The 19449-nt window shown below is 31.0% G+C and overlaps 2 protein-coding genes across 5 annotated transcripts in view; one reads left to right on the plus strand and one right to left on the minus strand.

Moving 5' to 3' along the window:
* Nucleotides 1-19449, plus strand: part of LOC123533005 (inositol hexakisphosphate kinase 3-like) — a 374160-nt gene that overhangs the window by 221838 nt on the left and 132873 nt on the right. The gene's annotated exons all lie outside the window — the stretch shown is intronic.
* LOC128546653 (craniofacial development protein 2-like) lies at nt 1379-5754 on the minus strand. Its single transcript, XM_053517693.1, has one exon. It carries the CDS (start codon nt 5752-5754, stop codon nt 5191-5193), a length of 564 nt encoding a protein of 187 aa, XP_053373668.1. The 3' UTR covers nt 1379-5190.

Here is a 19449-nt window from a genome sequence, read left to right on the forward strand (position 1 = left end):
AACATTGCTCGTGCGACATCTTACAGTCTGAGATTTTAAAGGACTGAAGACAAGTATTGTTTATACTGTAAACTGATAATTTTAGTTGACTGTCTGATATCTCTACACTCTGCAATTCTTTATTATTAGTCAAATCAATAGTATGACCCTCACACTTGTTCTCAGGACATTTGATGTGATCTATTTTTAGAGTTCGTAATGACACTGCATGTGACAAGCATGATGATAACAATGAACATTGCTCGTGCGACAACTCACAGTATGAGATTTTAAAGGACTGAAGTCAAGATTGGTTTATACCGGAAACTGATATTTTAGTGCGATATATAACTATACACTCTGCAATTCTGTATGATTAGTCAAATCAATAGTATGACCCTCACAGTCGTCCTCAGGACATATGATGAAATTTATTTCAAGAGTTCGTAATGACACTGTTTGTAACAAGCATGATAATAACAATGAACATTGCTCGTGCGACAACTTAAAGCATGAAATTTCACCGGACTGAAGGCAAGTATGGTTTATACCGGAAACTGATATTCTAGTGCCTGATATCTCTACACTCTGCAATTCTTTATTATTAGTCAAATCAATAGTATGACCCTCACACTCGTTCTTCGGACATTTGATGAAATCTATTTTTAGTGTTCGTAATGATACTGCTTGTGACAAGCATGATGATAACAATGAACATTGCTCGTGCGACAACTCACAGTATGAGATTTTACAGGACTTAGGACATGTATGGTTTATACCAGAAACTGATAATTTACTGCCTGATAACTCTATACTCTGCAATTCTTTAAGATTAGTCAAATCAGTAGTATAACCCTCACACTCGTCCTTCGGACATTTGATGAAATCTATTTTTAGAGTTCGTAATGATACTGCTTGTGACAAGCATGATGATAACAATGAACATTGCTCGTGCGACAACTCACAGTATGAGATTTTAAAGGACGTAGGACAAGTATGGTTTATACCGGAAACTGATAATTTACTGTATGATAACTCTACACTCTGTAATTCTTTATGATTAGTCAAATCAATATTATGACCCTCACAATCGTCCTTCGGACATTTGATGAAATTTATTTCCAGAGTTCGCAATGACACTGCTTGTGACAAGCATGATAATAACAATGAACATTGCTCGTGCGACAACTCACAGTATGAGATTTAAAAGGACTGAAGACAAGTGTGGTTTATACCGGAAACTGATAATTTACTGCCTGATAACTCTAAACTCTGCAATTTTTTATGATTAGTCAAATCAATATTATGACCCTCACACTCGTCTTTCGGACATTTGATGCGATCTATTTCCAGAGTTCGTAATGATACTGCTTGTAACAAGCATGACAAGAACAACAAGAACAAGAACAAAGTTTATTTTGTAAATAAAGGCCTCCGGCCCATAATACAATATTACAATAAAACAAATATAATAATATGAATTGTGCACAGAAATGTAACTCTTCATTATCCTTTAGCTTCATAATAGCGTTAACATAAAAAGCAATGTATTTAATTCTATCATCATTTGAAGATTGCATGAGATTAATAAAATGAGGGAATTCATTTCCGCCAGCATACAAGGAATATATAAAAATTTGTCTTTCTTGCCTATATTTGTAACATTTAAAAAATACGTGGAATTCATCTTCTATGCATTCAATATCAAAATTAATGAAACAGTATCTACATATTCGATCTTCTCTTGGAATTGCAAAATGGCGACCAGTCTCAATAGCAAATTTAATGGCTAGAACATCTAAATCTTGCAAGTGATTTCTAACATAAAATGGCAAGTTCAAGCACAAATACCTTTCGGGATTTAAACAAGTTTTAAAATGTTTGTATGTATCACAACGAGTCGAGCTATGAATATTAACATGCCACATTTGATTCATACAGTCAATTAATCTTTGTTTAAAGACACAAATAAAATTGCTAACATCACCGACCTCTTGACTTAGCCATACAAAACCAAAGCCATAGCGTTACAACAAATTTTTGACAGCGCTAGCCCAATTCTGTCTTCCTATTTCATCGTGCCTTTTCAACATAATATTACAATTTTTGAGATATCGTGCGTCAGACATAGCAAGTAATTTACACCAGTATTTAATACATTTTACATGATGATCAATGCACAAAGGTAATCTGCCACATTCACCAAGGGCAACACTATCATTTACGTAATTATTGATTCCCAAAAACTGCTTACAATATTGAATCTGAACCTGCTCCAATATGTGACATACTTCTGTTCCATATATTACAGCCCCATAAGTAAGTATGGGTTTAACCATTGAATCGAACAGCTTAAAATATTCATTATGTGAGAATGCACCAAATGATAACCATGATGATAACAATGAACATCGCTCGTGCGACAACTCACAGTGTGAGATTTTACAGGACTTAGGACATGTATGGTTTATACCAGAAACTGATAATTTACTGCCTGATAACTCTAAACTCTGCAATTCTTTATGATTAGTCAAATCAATATTATGACCCTCACAATCGTCCTTCATACATTTGATGAGATCTATTTCCAGAGTTCGCAATGACACTGCTTGTGACAAGCATGATGATAACAATGAACATTGCTCGTGCGACAACTCACAGTATGAGATTTTACAGGACTTAGGACAAGTATGGTTTATACCAGAAACTGACAAATTGTCTGCCTGATAACTCTAAACTCAGCAGTCAAATCAATAGTATAACCCTCACACTCGTCCTTCGGACATTTGATGTGATCTGTTTTGAGAGTTCGCAATGACACTGCTTGTGACAGGCATGATGATAACAACGAACATTGCTCGTGCGACAACTCATAGTATGAGATTTTAAAGGACTTAGGACTATGGTTTATAACGGAAACTGATAATTTACTGTATGATAACTCTACACTCTGTAATTCTTAGTGATTAGTCAAATCAATATGATGACCCTCACAATCGTCCTTCGGACATTTGATGAAATCATTTTTTAGAGTTCACAATGACACTGCTTGTGACAAGCATGATAATAACAATGAACATTGCTCGTGCGACAACTCACAGTATGAGATTTTATAGGACTTAGGACAAGTATGGCTGTGTTGCATTTTCCATTACTGCTCATGAACAGACTCAATCAAACCGAGTCTGCAATTTTCACTGTTTGCTTTGTTTTCGGTGCTTCCGAGAGATCTACTTTCCAGATTTTATACCGGAAACTGATAATTTTACTTACTTACTTAGTCCTCTCCATCACTGGAGGGACATAGGGCCTTCACAACAGCTCTCCATCTGGTACGGTTCATGGCAACCTGTTTAGCTTCTCCTCAAGACATCTGGATTTTTCGTAGCTCGGAGTCTAGGGTCTTCCACCATGTCTTCACGGGACGACCTTATCTGCGACTTCCTTGCGGGTTCCAGTCCAGAGAATGACGGGCTGTGCATGATTGCCATCTTCTAATGTTGTGGCCAATCCATCTCCATTTCTTCATCTGGGTTTCTTCCGCAATTGGCCTTTGGTTGGTTCTTTGCCACAACTCCTGGTTTGAGATTCGTTCCGGCCATCTGATGCGGAGGATTCTTCTCAGGCTTGTATTGATGAAGACCTGGAGTTTCTTGTCTAGTGCCTTTGTGCGTCTCCTGGTCTCTGAGCCGTATAACAGAACTGTTTTAACATTGGTGTTAAACAGCATGATCTTTGTCCGGAGGTGTATGGCCCTGTTGTCCCAGATTGGCTTTAAAGTGATGAAAGCGTACCTAGCTTTTCCTTTTCTGGACCTTATATCTTCTTCTGTGCCCCCTGTCTTACTGACTTCACTGCCGAGGTATGCGAACTGGGGTACATCTTCTATAGGTTCCCCTTCTATGAAGATATATCCTGTATCCTGGGCCGCTTGTGATCCGCAGGCTTTTTGTCTTATTTCTGTTCACTTCCAGGCCAGTTCGTCTTCCTACAGCTTGTAAATGCTCTATCTTCTCTTGTATCTGTCTGTGGGTGTGAGACAGGAGACCGATGTCGTCTGCGAAGTCCAAGTCTTCGAGTCGTTTGGTAAGTGTCCATTGGATCCCTCTATGTTGCTCCATTATTGTTCTCATCACCCAGTCAATCACCAATGAGAAGATGAGAGGAGACAGTAGACATCCTTGTCGTACTCCGTTGTTGACAACAAAGGGATCTGTAAGGTTCAGGTCATGGATGGCTTGACAGGTGTTGTTGTTGTACATGCTCCGAATAATGTTGACGATCTTGTCTGGGATACCGTAGTGTGCGAGTATGCTCCAGATTGCGGTCCTGTCTATCATGTCGAAGGCCTTTTTGAAGTCAATGAAGGTGACATAAAGTGAGGATCGCCATTCTATAGACTGTTTTATGATTATACGGAGAGTAGCTATCTGGTCTGTACAAGATCTTCCAGGTCTGAAGCCTGCTTGTTCTTCCCTCAATTGTGAGTCTATGCCTTCTTCATCCTCTCTAGGATGAAGTGAGGATTTTACTAGGTATGGAGAGCAGTTGGATTCCACGCCAGTTCTGACAATCGCTGAGATCACCTTTCTTTGGCAGCTTGACGATGTACCCATTCTGCCATTCAGCTGGTACTGTCTTTTCATCCCAGATAGTCTGTAGTAGGCCCTGAATGATGTCAGCTGTAACTGCTGCTGATGTCTTTAGTGCCTCTGGTGGGATGTTCTCAGGTCCCGGAGCCTTTCCATTCTTCAGCTTATTGATGGCTGAGATAACTTTTTCCCTGGTTATGGGTTCTTTGTCTATCTCAAGCACTTCTCCAGCCTCTAACTGTGGTGGATCTATAACAGGTGTACCACTTAGAAGAGTGTCAAAGTGCTCTCTCCATCGGTCCATCTGTTCCGCTGGTTTGGATAGGACGTTTCCATCTTTATCCTTTACTGGCTTGTTGTTGGTTCCTCTTCCCTTCCTGCCTGTCAGCTGTCTGGTGATAGTATACAGTGTCTTCATGTCATTTCTATGGGCTGCTGTCTGTGCCTCTTCTGCCAGTTTATCTACCTGGGTTCTCTTGTCAGCCCAGGCGCTACTTTTTACCTGTCTATTTAAGACGGAGTACTCTTGTTGGATGGCGTGTTTTTGTGCCCTTGTTTTGGCTTGGAGCAGGCGCTGTCTAACTGTCCGCCTTTCTTCTATCTTTATGATGGTGCCATCTTAAAGCCAGGTCTTGTATGTCCGTTTTCTGTGCCCTAGTTCTTCCCTGCAGGTGTCGGTGAACGTACATCTAACCCTCTCCCACTTCTTTTCCAGTGAGCCATCCACTAGGTCTGCCAAGGCCTGGTACCTGTTCTCGAAAGATATCTTAAAGTAGTTTTTCACCTCTTCTCCTCGTAGCTTGGTAGTGTCAAATCTGGGTTGGCGTTGCTGTTCTGACTTCTTAACGCGGGCAATGCGTACTTGCAGCTTCGCTATTACCAGTTGGTGGTCTGACCCAGCATCTGCACTGCGGTAGGCCCTGACATCTGTGAGGGTTCTTCTCCATCTGCGTGAGATCGTCACGTGATCAATCTGGTTATTCACTGTATGATCTGGGGATGTCCAAGTTGACTTATGGATATTCTTGTGGGGGAAGATGGATCCTCCTATCACAAGGTCATTCTGTCCGCAGAAGTCAGTGAATAGCTCTCCATTGTCATTCATCTCCCCGAGTCCTTCTTTCCCCATTATAAACTCATTTCCTACGTTGTTGTTACCAACCTTCGCATTCATATCACCCATGACGATCTTAATATCTCTGTTTGGAGTCTTGTCGATGACGCTCTGTAGGTTGCTGTAGAATTCCTCCTTCTCCTCCTGGTCTGCAGCATTGGTAGGGGCGTATCACTGTATAATTGTGACTTCTTGTCGGGTCGAATCCGTTTATCCATTAAGTTTGCTGTTGTGTTGTTTTCTGTAGCGGTAAGTTGTTTTCCATGTTAAGGGTGCTGGTCATAAGTAATCCCCTCCCCTCCTCCTTTCACATCCGGGCTTGGGACCGGCATTGGCGGAGTTATCTGAAATTTACTATATGATAGCTCTACATTCTGTAATTCTTTATGATTAGTCAAATCAATATTATGATCCTCACAATCGTCCTTCGTACATTTGATGAAGATTTTACAGTACTTAGGACAAGTATGGTTTATACCGGAAACTGATAATTTACTGCCTGATAACTCTACACTCTGCAATTCTTTATTATCAGTCAAATCAATAGTATGACCCTCACACTCGTTCTCAGGACTTTTGATGTGACTTATTTTTAGAGTTCGTAATGACACTGCTTGTGACAAGCATGATGATAACAATGAACATTTCTCGTGCGACAACTCACAGTTTGAGATTTTACAGGACTGAAGACAAGTATGGTTTATACCGGAAACCGATAATTTACTGCCTGATAACTCTACACTCTGCAATTCTTTATGATTAGTCAAATCAATAGTATCATCCTCACATTCGTTATTAGTACATTTTGAGAGATCTATTTCTAGTGTCCGTAACGATACTGCTTTTGACAAGAATGATGGTAACGATGATTGCGTAAGCAAATGCATGGATAAAGAACATGTTTCGACACTAGTAGGAAGTAAATCAGAAAAACGCACAGATAACCTTCCTATTGGATATAAATGACGTAGTTTACACTTAATCGCGGTTTCTTGATCGACGGAATTATGTTCTGATAAACAATCAAAAGTCAATTTATGTATCTGATATTTTACCCCATGGTTAATTTTCTCATCCTTATTCTCATCGCTTGGTGTCAACTTATATATGCATTCACAAATATTTTCTGTAAGACTTGGAACCAGTCCACATATCATGATAAGTATATTTTCTAATCGCAGTATTTCGATCACAGAGTTTTCTGAGGTTACTGCAATGAGACGCTCGAGTATAGTAAGTGGAGTAACCGAGGAATGAAAATCAGAAATTTCTGATAAGTAACGGCTACAAATGTATAAAGCAGCAAAAAATTCCATGTAAGGTGTATGAATAAATGAAAGTTGTGACTTCTCAAATGTCGGGTCGGGACAGTTGACTTCAGTTAGAATACCGGTCTGTACAATTGTATCAATATCTTCAAATGATACACCCAATTGCCTCAGTTTGTACCGACCAAACACAAGTGATGAGTAATTACCTGTTAAGTACGCGTCATGTGCAATTTTACCTAAAAGAAGTAGCAGTTCTTTATATTCTTGACATCTGGGGAACTTATCAAAAGGTTTTGGAAGTGAGAACTTTTCGAATCTCCTACTTTGCAGTTTCGGATAAGCTTTCATTCTTTCATAATCCCACCCAAGTATAGCATTAATGATGTGTATGTAAACAGAACTTCTGGACTGACCTATTTCATGACGACTGCAGTACAGCCAGATTATCTGCTGCAGCAACATCGGAGCATTCTCAATATTTTTGAATGGTAAACTTGAAAGTACCTTTTTAAAGGCTACGACATCGGACTCTGTACATTGTGTGTCTAATTTCATGTATTTTCGTATCATAGACGTTTTATCCTTTAAACCCAAGAGAGTTACTTTCAAATCCCAGTCTGATGACTTCATATTTAAGATACCGCGAGATGATGGCCGAGATGTTGTAAGTATTGTTGCTTCACCTGCTAATGAAGATTTCGGTATCCCGTGTCTGTTTGATGTAGGCGGTGTCCATTCGTCTAAACCATCCACAAGTATGAGAACACGCTCCGACTCGTTTGTGAATATATCATCCACTAGAGCCTTATACTTCTTTATCTGATATTTTTTTTATCATATCGACAATGTCATCAGTACCGTCCGTTATTTCGCGTAACGGTACATAAAATAAGAACTCAAATTGATTCATACCGTATGTGTCGTTTACTTTTGTAATGGGGCTGCACCACTGCTGCATCATCATTTTACAAAAGGAACTTTTTCCGGTTCCGACGTCTCCTACGATAAAGATCGTCCTATTTCTTTTTTCATCAGTGCCAAATATGTCGCATATTTCTATATGCTTGTTATTTGTTACCCTGTCTTTTCCAGCTTCAACTGTGTATTCGTCCTTGTCGTCTTTATTTTCTTCGACCACCATTCTAGGAGATGCATAAACGTCACTGATGTCTACGTTATCTTTTTGCGTCTTTAGAGGAGAAATCGATGTCTTTACCTTTTTTTCCTGATATTCTTTCACAAGGTGTTGTCGGAGACCTGTAAATGATTATTGTACAATACTGAGTTAAAGAGATCGATCGAAATAAGTCAAACACTTGGGTTTGAAGACTGTGTACAAACTGTACACCACAATGCTTATCTGAAAAGATTTTACACAATTTTCTCTACAACAGAATAACATAATGGACTGATATATTTCAATGATGTATAAACAATATTGTACTCTACAATTAATCAATATGTTATAACAATTTAAATTAAAATTTGCATATACAAAAACTTAGTTGTTGTTGATTGTTTCATAACATCTCTAAATAGTAAATATAAACAAGCGTACAAGAATGTCACAATAAATGCCCATCATAGCACAATTCTTTACACTAGCACTTGTATTTTCATATAAGTTTTGGTCAATTATAGAAAAGTTATTATATAAGGTATTTATGATAACAACAAATGGAAGTTAATCCTAGAAAAAAAAATAAGTTCACACAAAACTCTTTGTGAGGTAGACAAAGGTAAAAATACACCTAAAAATTAGATATAACATGCATGTTGTAACACTTAAAAGTGGAATTGATTTTTCCATACGAACAGTAATAAATAAGTTAGAATATACACTATTTATATTGGAAACAAAGGGAAGTAATTCTAAAAAGCAAGGGCGCCTCAGTGTGGTAAACATTTGTGCCAAGTTAAAATCCTACCATGCATGAAGAAGAACTGCTCCAGACAAAGTCATTCTTGAATTTGACCTTTGACCTCTAAGTGTGACCTTGACCTTTCAGCTAAGGGCCCGTGTTTTTTTTTTCGCATAACACGTTGTCTCATGCAGGGGAACATTTAAGCTTAGTAATATTTAATCCCTTGATGGATGACAAAGTTCTTGACCAAACAGAAAAAGAAACCTACTGACTTTTGACCTCCACTTAAGACCTTGACCTTTCGAGACCTTCATGGATGGCAGAGTTATGTACCGGACGAAAAGTCCTGATGGCCTTTGACCTCCAAATTTGACCTTGGCCTTTAAAGCTAAGGTTCTTAGTGCTGCGCATGACACATCGTCTCATCATAGAAACACTTATGCCAAGTAATATTGTAATTCCTTGATGGATGACAGAGTTCTGGACCGGATAGGGAAAAAAACTATTGACTTTTGACCTCGAATTGTGACCTTCACCTTTTAGCTAGGGGTCCGAGTTTTGCGCATGACACGACGTCCTCATCATAGGTAACATTTGTGCCAAGTAATATTAAAATCCCTTCATTGATGGCACGGTTATAGACCGGACATGAAAAAGCCATGTTGACCTTTGACCTCCAATTGTGACCTTTACCTTTGCGCTAGGGGTACGAGGTTTTGGCATAAAATGTCATCTTATCATATAGAAAGTTTATGCCCAATATAATAATAAAATTCTTAAACGAATGACGGAGTTATTGAACGGTCACAAAACAGACCCTGTTCATACCATGTTAACATTTGACTACCAAATGTGACCTTGACATTTGAGTTTGGGGTCCGGGTTTTGCACATGATACATCTTCTCATCATGAGGTACATTTGTGCAAAGTAATATCAAAATCCCTTCATGGGTGGCAGAGTTATGGACCGGACAGGAAAACAGCCCTGTTGACATTTTACCTCCAATTATGACCTTATTATGAACCAGGGGTCCGGGTTTTGCGCACGACACGTCGTCTCATCATAAGGAACATTTATTTCAAGTAATATTATAATTCCTAAATGAAAACTTGGGATCCCCGGGACGGGACCTATTTTTTATCTCAGGGGCATAATATGAACAATCTTTATAGGAGACCATTAGATGATGTCACATGCCAAATATTGAGGCTCTATGCCTTGTGATTTTTGACAAGATGATGTTCAAAGTTTCCTTTATATAAGTCTATGTAAACCATGTGACCCCCAGGGCGGCGCCATATCATACCAGGAATGATTTGAACAACCTTGGTAGAGGAGTCCACTAGATGATGCTACATACCCGATATAAAAGCCCTCCTATGACCTGTTATTTTGGACAAGAATATTTTGAAAGATTTTCCTTTCGTTCGCCATGGGAACCAGAGTTCTACATGGAATTCAGTGTTTGAATAATTTTCAAAGAAGACCATCCAAGAAACATCTCAGTGAAGTTTCATCAAAATTGGCCTGAAGGTTAAGAAGGAGATGGTGTATAAAGGAACGTGTGAACGGACGGACGACGGACGGTTAGCGATTACAATAGCCCACCCTGAGCCTGTAGCTCAGGTGAGCTAAAACTGAAGTCCCTATTTAATATAAACAGTTTTTCTTTGATTTAACAACATTACCTAATTTTTTGAACCCAGATAATTTATATTTAATTTTAACCTATATTTCATTAAGACAAACATTCTGAGAAATTCTTATCTAGTTTCAATCTTAAAGTGTGGTCCCTAGAGTGTTAACAAGATTTTAATTTGATCAATAAAAATAATGGGAGATTATTTGACAAATACTCCCTCCATTTGATCACTTAAATGAAATAGGAACCAAACATGCAAGAAGTTTTCTAAAAAAATTTAAATTTTTAATATGAAAAGGGGTAATTTGAAAATAAAATCAGCCTAGAATTATCTACCTTGATAATCTGAAACTACCTGAAGACAGAAACTTGAATTCAAATCAATTTAAAAACGGGTTGGCGGTGAAGAAAGTAAAAGGAAAAAAAAAATTTTTGAAAAAGAGCTTTTTTTTTCAAACGAGGCAATACAGCCACTCGGTCTTACAAATGTTTTTGGGTTTGGAATTTACCATAATCTTTCAGTCATCCATTCTGTTAAAAGTTTTTGGATGGGGGAAAACAAATTTACTTGAACGTGAACAAGGGAAAATATAGCAATTTCCATAAAACAAGGGCAAATACTTTAGTCCAATAGTCGTTTCACCACCCGAAACCCTTAGACTTGTGTAAACATTCTGTTAAATATAATTGGATTTTGAAGGGAATTTGGGTGATATAGGAAAAAAAGGCAAAATAGAGAGTTTGCAAAATCGAGGGCCCAAAACACGGTCCATTGTCTTATTTTTTTTTTAAAAAATTTAACTCATTTTTTCATCTTTTGGCGTACATTACTAGTAAATTGTTTTGGATAGGTGAAGAAATGAAGGTGCTAGCAATATTTGACAATCAAGGGCACATAACTCTGGTCTTACAAGCACGAATTACCTCAATATCAAACTCATCTAAGATCGTTCACATTCTATATAAATATGATTGGCGAAGAAATGAAGATGCTAGAGTGTAAACAAAGTGAAATATAGCAAAGTTTGTCAATTACTCTGGACTAATCTGATCTAGCCCATAATCAAACTCATCCGAGGTCTTGTACCAAAAATCCTTGTGGCCCAAATTTGATTGATTGTTTCAAAGTTGTGAATGCTAAGGTTAAACCCAAAAAATGGAACGAACGACAGCCCGGCCCACGGCTTTTATCGATCATGAAAGCCACCAGAGCCTTTGGCCCGGGGACTAAAACGACTTTACGGGGAGCAAATTAAATGAAAAAATTCCCGCCTACATAGCAAGTCCACTTCGCAAAAAAACAGGAAACTTTACGATAAACAACCCCAAAATCATGTCGCTTTTTTTGGGTTTTTAATGCAAAAAATCAAAACAAAAGCAGCTATAAATTTTTTTACAAAAAAAAAAAAAAAAAAAAAAAAAAAAAAAAAAAAAAAAAAAAAAAAAAAAAAAAAAAAAAAAAAAAAAAAAAAAAAAAAAAAAAAAAAAAAAAAAAAAAAAAAAAAAAAAAAAAAAAAAAAAAAAAAAAAAAAAAAAAAAAAAAAAAAAAAAAAAAAAAAAAAAAAAAAAAAAAAAAAAAAAAAAAAAAAAAAAAAAAAAAAAAAAAAAAAAAAAAAAAAAAAAAAAAAAAAAAAAAAAAAAAAAAAAAAAAAAAAAAAAAAAAAAAAAAAAAAAAAAAAAAAAAAAAAAAAAAAAAAAAAAAAAAAAAAAAAAAAAAAAAAAAAAAAAAAAAAAAAAAAAAAAAAAAAAAAAAAAAAAAAAAAAAAAAAAAAAAAAAAAAAAAAAAAAAAAAAAAAAAAAAAAAAAAAAAAAAAAAAAAAAAAAAAAAAAAAAAAAAAAAAAAAAAAAAAAAAAAAAAAAAAAAAAAAAAAAAAAAAAAAAAAAAAAAAAAAAAAAAAAAAAAAAAAAAAAAAAAAAAAAAAAAAAAAAAAAAAAAAAAAAAAAAAAAAAAAAAAAAAAAAAAAAAAAAAAAAAAAAAAAAAAAAAAAAAAAAAAAAAAAAAAAAAAAAAAAAAAAAAAAAAAAAAAAAAAAAAAAAAAAAAAAAAAAAAAAAAAAAAAAAAAAAAAAAAAAAAAAAAAAAAAAAAAAAAAAAAAAAAAAAAAAAAAAAAAAAAAAAAAAAAAAAAAAAAAAAAAAAAAAAAAAAAAAAAAAAAAAAAAAAAAAAAAAAAAAAAAAAAAAAAAAAAAAAAAAAAAAAAAAAAAAAAAAAAAAAAAAAAAAAAAAAAAAAAAAAAAAAAAAAAAAAAAAAAAAAAAAAAAAAAAAAAAAAAAAAAAAAAAAAAAAAAAAAAAAAAAAAAAAAAAAAAAAAAAAAAAAAAAAAAAAAAAAAAAAAAAAAAAAAAAAAAAAAAAAAAAAAAAAAAAAAAAAAAAAAAAAAAAAAAAAAAAAAAAAAAAAAAAAAAAAAAAAAAAAAAAAAAAAAAAAAAAAAAAAAAAAAAAAAAAAAAAAAAAAAAAAAAAAAAAAAAAAAAAAAAAAAAAAAAAAAAAAAAAAAAAAAAAAAAAAAAAAAAAAAAAAAAAAAAAAAAAAAAAAAAAAAAAAAAAAAAAAAAAAAAAAAAAAAAAAAAAAAAAAAAAAAAAAAAAAAAAAAAAAAAAAAAAAAAAAAAAAAAAAAAAAAAAAAAAAAAAAAAAAAAAAAAAAAAAAAAAAAAAAAAAAAAAAAAAAAAAAAAAAAAAAAAAAAAAAAAAAAAAAAAAAAAAAAAAAAAAAAAAAAAAAAAAAAAAAAAAAAAAAAAAAAAAAAAAAAAAAAAAAAAAAAAAAAAAAAAAAAAAAAAAAAAAAAAAAAAAAAAAAAAAAAAAAAAAAAAAAAAAAAAAAAAAAAAAAAAAAAAAAAAAAAAAAAAAAAAAAAAAAAAAAAAAAAAAAAAAAAAAAAAAAAAAAAAAAAAAAAAAAAAAAAAAAAAAAAAAAAAAAAAAAAAAAAAAAAAAAAAAAAAAAAAAAAAAAAAAAAAAAAAAAAAAAAAAAAAAAAAAAAAAAAAAAAAAAAAAAAAAAAAAAAAAAAAAAAAATTTTTTTTTTTTTTTTTTTTTTTTTTTTTTTTTTTTTTTTTTTTTTTTTTTTTTTTTTTTTTTTTTTTTTTTTTTTTTTTTTTTTTTTTTTTTTTTTTTTTTTTTTTTTTTTTTTTTTTTTTTTTTTTTTTTTTTTTTTTTTTTTTTTTTTTTTTTTTTTTTTTTTTTTTTTTTTTTTTTTTTTTTTTTTTTTTTTTTTTTTTTTTTTTTTTTTTTTTTTTTTTTTTTTTTTTTTTTTTTTTTTTTTTTTTTTTTTTTTTTTTTTTTTTTTTTTTTTTTTTTTTTTTTTTTTTTTTTTTTTTTTTTTTTTTTTTTTTTTTTTTTTTTTTTTTTTTTTTTTTTTTTTTTTTTTTTTTTTTTTTTTTTTTTTTTTTTTTTTTTTTTTTTTTTTTTTTTTTTTTTTTTTTTTTTTTTTTTTTTTTTTTTTTTTTTTTTTTTTTTTTTTTTTTTTTTTTTTTTTTTTTTTTTTTTTTTTTTTTTTTTTTTTTTTTTTTTTTTTTTTTTTTTTTTTTTTTTTTTTTTTTTTTTTTTTTTTTTTTTTTTTTTTTTTTTTTTTTTTTTTTTTTTTTTTTTTTTTTTTTTTTTTTTTTTTTTTTTTTTTTTTTTTTTTTTTTTTTTTTTTTTTTTTTTTTTTTTTTTTTTTTTTTTTTTTTTTTTTTTTTTTTTTTTTTTTTTTTTTTTTTTTTTTTTTTTTTTTTTTTTTTTTTTTTTTTTTTTTTTTTTTTTTTTTTTTTTTTTTTTTTTTTTTTTTTTTTTTTTTTTTTTTTTTTTTTTTTTTTTTTTTTTTTTTTTTTTTTTTTTTTTTTTTTTTTTTTTTTTTTTTTTTTTTTTTTTTTTTTTTTTTTTTTTTTTTTTTTTTTTTTTTTTTTTTTTTTTTTTTTTTTTTTTTTTTTTTTTTTTTTTTTTTTTTTTTTTTTTTTTTTTTTTTTTTTTTTTTTTTTTTTTTTTTTTTTTTTTTTTTTTTTTTTTTTTTTTTTTTTTTTTTTTTTTTTTTTTTTTTTTTTTTTTTTTTTTTTTTTTTTTTTTTTTTTTTTTTTTTTTTTTTTTTTTTTTTTTTTTTTTTTTTTTTTTTTTTTTTTTTTTTTTTTTTTTTTTTTTTTTTTTTTTTTTTTTTTTTTTTTTTTTTTTTTTTTTTTTTTTTTTTTTTTTTTTTTTTTTTTTTTTTTTTTTTTTTTTTTTTTTTTTTTTTTTTTTTTTTTTTTTTTTTTTTTTTTTTTTTTTTTTTTTTTTTTTTTTTTTTTTTTTTTTTTTTTTTTTTTTTTTTTTTTTTTTTTTTTTTTTTTTTTTTTTTTTTTTTTTTTTTTTTTTTTTTTTTTTTTTTTTTTTTTTTTTTTTTTTTTTTTTTTTTTTTTTTTTTTTTTTTTTTTTTTTTTTTTTTTTTTTTTTTTTTTTTTTTTTTTTTTTTTTTTTTTTTTTTTTTTTTTTTTTTTTTTTTTTTTTTTTTTTTTTTTTTTTTTTTTTTTTTTTTTTTTTTTTTTTTTTTTTTTTTTTTTTTTTTTTTTTTTTTTTTTTTTTTTTTTTTTTGAACTTTTGCAATTGCATCCCCTTTAAAAGCCTATCAGAAAAAACCTAAGTTTCCCTTCCAAAGTTCTGTGATAAAGGTTTTATCCCAAATCATTCTCGGAGGGTAAAGTCGATATCGGTTTCCCCCTTCAAATTTGTATTTATACTTTTATTTTAAACCTCGATGATTTTAAAAAATGGGCAGACAAAAAAATAATTTGAGCTCTTGTTTATTGATGAATTTGGTTTATTAAGCGCCCCCAAAAAACAGTAAGTATTTGCTGTATTAAAAACAAGATGCCGAGAGACCAGGGTTGCTCAAGAGAAATACAATAACAGTGTTAACATCTTTGCTAGTATTTTTTGGAAAAATATCCCGGCCAATTTTATTAAGAGGGAAATAAAAATGTGGGCGCTTTAGTTTGAACTTGGGCATCTTTGATACGCGTTGGCGCGCCCCCCTGGGCGGGTAAACCCCCTTTTTCCCGGGTTGGGCAAAAGTCCTATAAAAGAATGAGAGGGTATTTAGGCAAAAAGAAATTTTTCTGTTTTTTTTTCCAAAACAATTGAGTTTTTTTGTTTAAAGTAAACTAATTCTTACTTTTTTTTACTTTAACTTCTTGGATACCATTGGTGAGTGATGGAAACTGCAGAACAGTTTCGTAAAAAAACTATGGGTTATTTAACAAAAAATATTTTTTAGTGAAAATAAACACCTTTCAACATTTATAGTTAGATTCGCTGGTTTCAACTAATTTTGTTAACAATGATAGGTTTTTTAAAAAAAAAATTTTTTGAAAAGATGTCAACCATCTAGTTCTTATTATCCAAAACATTCTGTAACTGAAACCGTTTTTCAGGTTTTTCGGCAATCTGTTTCTGAATTTTTTCTAAATAAACTCAAATTTGAAACACCCCTTTTAATTGCTAAACAGTGTAAAATTTCAGTGTTTGAACTTTCAGACTGTACTTGCACTTCCACAGTCGTGCCCTCTTTTTGATCATCCACAGTAATTAAAAAAAATTTTACACAAGTCCTTAAGTTTTATATACATGAAGAAATACACTTGATCTAAATGATTTTATGAGTAAAATGACCCTATTTAAGTTTTTACACTTTAAATTTAAAGTTTATTCAATAGTTTTTTATGTTTTTTCATAGATATAAGATATTATAGCATTTTTATTACTTTCATCCTTTGTAAAAAAACACCTTTAAGCATACACAATTTTATTCTTTGACCTAGTGACATATTTTTGACCCTAGATAATCCAGTTTTAAATTCGACCTAGATTTTATCAATGCAATCATTTGGACCAAATTTCATGAAGATCAATTGAAAAATACAGCCTCTATCGCATACACAAGGTTTTTCTTTTATTTGACCCAGTGACCTACTTTTTAACCCCAGATAATCTATATTCAATTCGACCTATACTTCATCAAGGCAATCATTCTGACTAAATTTCATGAAAATCGATTGAAAAATACTACCTCTATCGCATACACGAGTTTTTTCTTTGATTTGACATAGTGACCTAGTTTTTGACCCAAGATGACCCAATTTAAAAAATGGCCTAGATTTTATCAAGGCAATTATTCTGGCCAAATTTAATTAGAGTTTTCACAGGAGTGACGAATTTTACCCCCACAATATGGCCTTGTCACAAAATTAAGGCAATGTCGAAGCTGAACATGTTTGACCTTTGACCTACTAACCTAAAAATCATTGTGGTTATCTGCCGGTCATGATCAACCTCTCTATGAAATTTCATGATCCTAGGCCCAAGCGTTCTCAAGTTATTTTCCAGAAACGGTTTAAATGATTCGGGTTACTCTGACCTTTGACCTTTAAAACTCAAAATCACTACAGGTCATCTGATGGTCATGACCAATTTCCCTATTAAGTTTCGTTATCCTAGTTCCAAGCGTCCTGAAGTTATTGTTTGGAATCATTTAAATGTTCCGGGTCACTGTGACCTTGACCTGTGACCTACTGACCTCAAAGTCATTAGAGTTCATCTGCTGGTCATAACCAATCTCCTTATCAATTTTCTTTAACCTAGGCCCAAGCGTTCTCAAGTTATCATCCTGAAACCGTTTAACTGTTTTGTGTTATTGCGACCTTGATCTTTGACCTACTAGCCTCAGTCACATTTTTTCTGTATTTTATCATGTTACACCTGTGTACAAAAATTTATATTCCTGGACAAATTTGTTCTCAAGCTATCATCTGGAAACCGTTTAACTGTTCCGAGTCACTGTGACCTTGAACTTCAACCTACAGACCTCAACGTCGAACTTGATCTGCATTTCTTAATGTTACACCAGTTATGATCCTAGGCCAAAACGTTCTCAACTTATCTTCCGGAAACCGTTTAACTGTTTTGTGTTATTGCGACCTTGATCTTTGACCTACTAGCCTCAGTCACATTTTTCCTGTATTTTATCATGTTACACCTGTGTACAAAAATTTATATTCCTGGACAAATTTGTTCTCAAGCTATCATCTGGAAACCGTTTAACTGTTCCGAGTCACTGTGACCTTGAACTTCAACCTACAGACCTCAACGTCGAACTTGATCTGCATTTCTTAATGTTACACCAGTTATGATCCTAGGCCAAAACGTTCTCAACTTATCTTCCGGAAACCGTTTAACTGTTCAGGGTTACAGTAACCCTGACCTTTGTCCTACTGACTTCAAATTCGAACTTGACCTGTATTTTCTGATGTTACACCTGTGTACCAAACATTATTTAAATCGGTCAAGCCTTTCATGAGTTATCATCCGGAAACCATAAAAACCAATGGACCGACCGACTAACCGCCAAGTTCACTCCTATATACCCGCTCCCCATCACCAAACTTCGTTTTGTGGGAGTTTAATGAAAATCAATTGAAAAATATAGCCTCTATCGCATGCACAATGTTTTTCTTTGATTTGACGTATACACAGGTTTTTCTTTGATTTGACTTAGTGGACCTAGTTTTTGACTCCAGATAACCCAAATTTCAACTTGCTTTGATTTTTCTGGCAATCATTTCTACCCAAATTTTATGAAAAAAGAAATGTATATCATTCTTTTTTAATTTGTTTTTTGAACTTTCACCCTGGACTTTTAAAATTCATAAAAATATAAATAATCTAAAACAGTTTTTTTTAAATGCTTTGAAATAAACACTTAGCAAATTTATCGAAATGTAGCCCGCCCTCTTATGTAATTATCTATAGAAAAACTTTTTAATTGACACTTTAAAAACTTTGTGAATAAATCTAAAAGGAATTTTTGTATCTATACTAAAACTATTTTTCACCTATCCCCTTAATAAAACACTGTTTCAATTTGCCCCTTGTATTACCTTTTGAAGACAACAGCGGTCATTTTTTAAATTATCTTTTTTAAATTTTTAAACAGGTACAGGAAAAACCCTTTCATTTAGGGCAAATTTTTCCCTTTCCCCTGCTGAAATTTTAAATATACAGTTTCAACTTTTTTGCATTTACAACAAAAGTTTTTTTTCACCCAACCAACGAAGCTCGCAAAAAAGATGGACTTTTAAAACCCGAGCACATTCAAAAAGGGGGTTATAACTGAAGGGCAAATTTTTAGCTGAGATGGGGGGGTTTTTCAAAAATTTACGTGGAAACACAAAAACAAAAAAAATATAATCTATCAAAGACAAAATTAAAAAAATAAATTTTTTTTTTTAGGGTTTTCCAGTGAATTAAAATTGTTTTGTCCCTTGTTTTGAAGCAGCAATTATCATTTTTATTTTTCACTTTTTTTGTCAAATATTTCCCGGGTCCCCGTCTAAAACTGAATTTAAAAAATTGGGTTCACTCAACAAATTCCCTAATCGGTCAGTTTTTTAAATTGTTTTAAACTTTTTTGTTAATAAGGGCAAGTTTTTACACGAATTTCACAACCGACTTTTAAAATACATATTTGGCCAGCAAATTTTGATTTTTTTTGACCGACCCCCCAAAGAAACCCCGCTTAAAAGGCTTTTTTTGGGCCAATTTAGCATATATTGCAAAATGCCCCCCTGGGGCCACCACTATGCTGGGTTTTTAATGAACACGCATTACTAAACGAAAGCCTACTAAAAAACCCTTCATCTTTTAATTAAACACAAGAAAACGCACCCGGGGCGTGGGAAAAACAAAAAAAATTAAAAATCTTTAATTTCAATGAAGGGGCACTTTGGTTAAATTTCAAAAAAAAAAGAGCGCGAGGGTAAAAAACCCAAACGAGGAAGGTTCTGGGAAACGGAAAAAAAAGGTTTTCAAAAAAGGAAAAACCATCAAAGTAACATTTTTCAAAAACAAATAACATTAAAAAAAATTTTTTTGAAATTGTAAAAAAAAATTACACACTTGCCGTAAATGTGTCCCAGCTAGCTCGATCCCATTGGCCCCCTTGTGGCCCTTCACCATAATATGTGGTTTTTTTAGTTTGGACTTTTGTCAG

The sequence above is a fragment of the Mercenaria mercenaria genome, chromosome 11 (assembly GCF_021730395.1).
Source record: "Mercenaria mercenaria strain notata chromosome 11, MADL_Memer_1, whole genome shotgun sequence".
Taxonomy (NCBI): Eukaryota; Metazoa; Mollusca; class Bivalvia; order Venerida; family Veneridae; genus Mercenaria; species Mercenaria mercenaria.

Coding starts and splice junctions, on each gene's coding strand:
- LOC128546653 (XM_053517693.1), bottom strand. CDS start 5,754: ATGGGTGATATGAATGCGAAGGTTGGTAACAACAACGTAGGAAATGAG.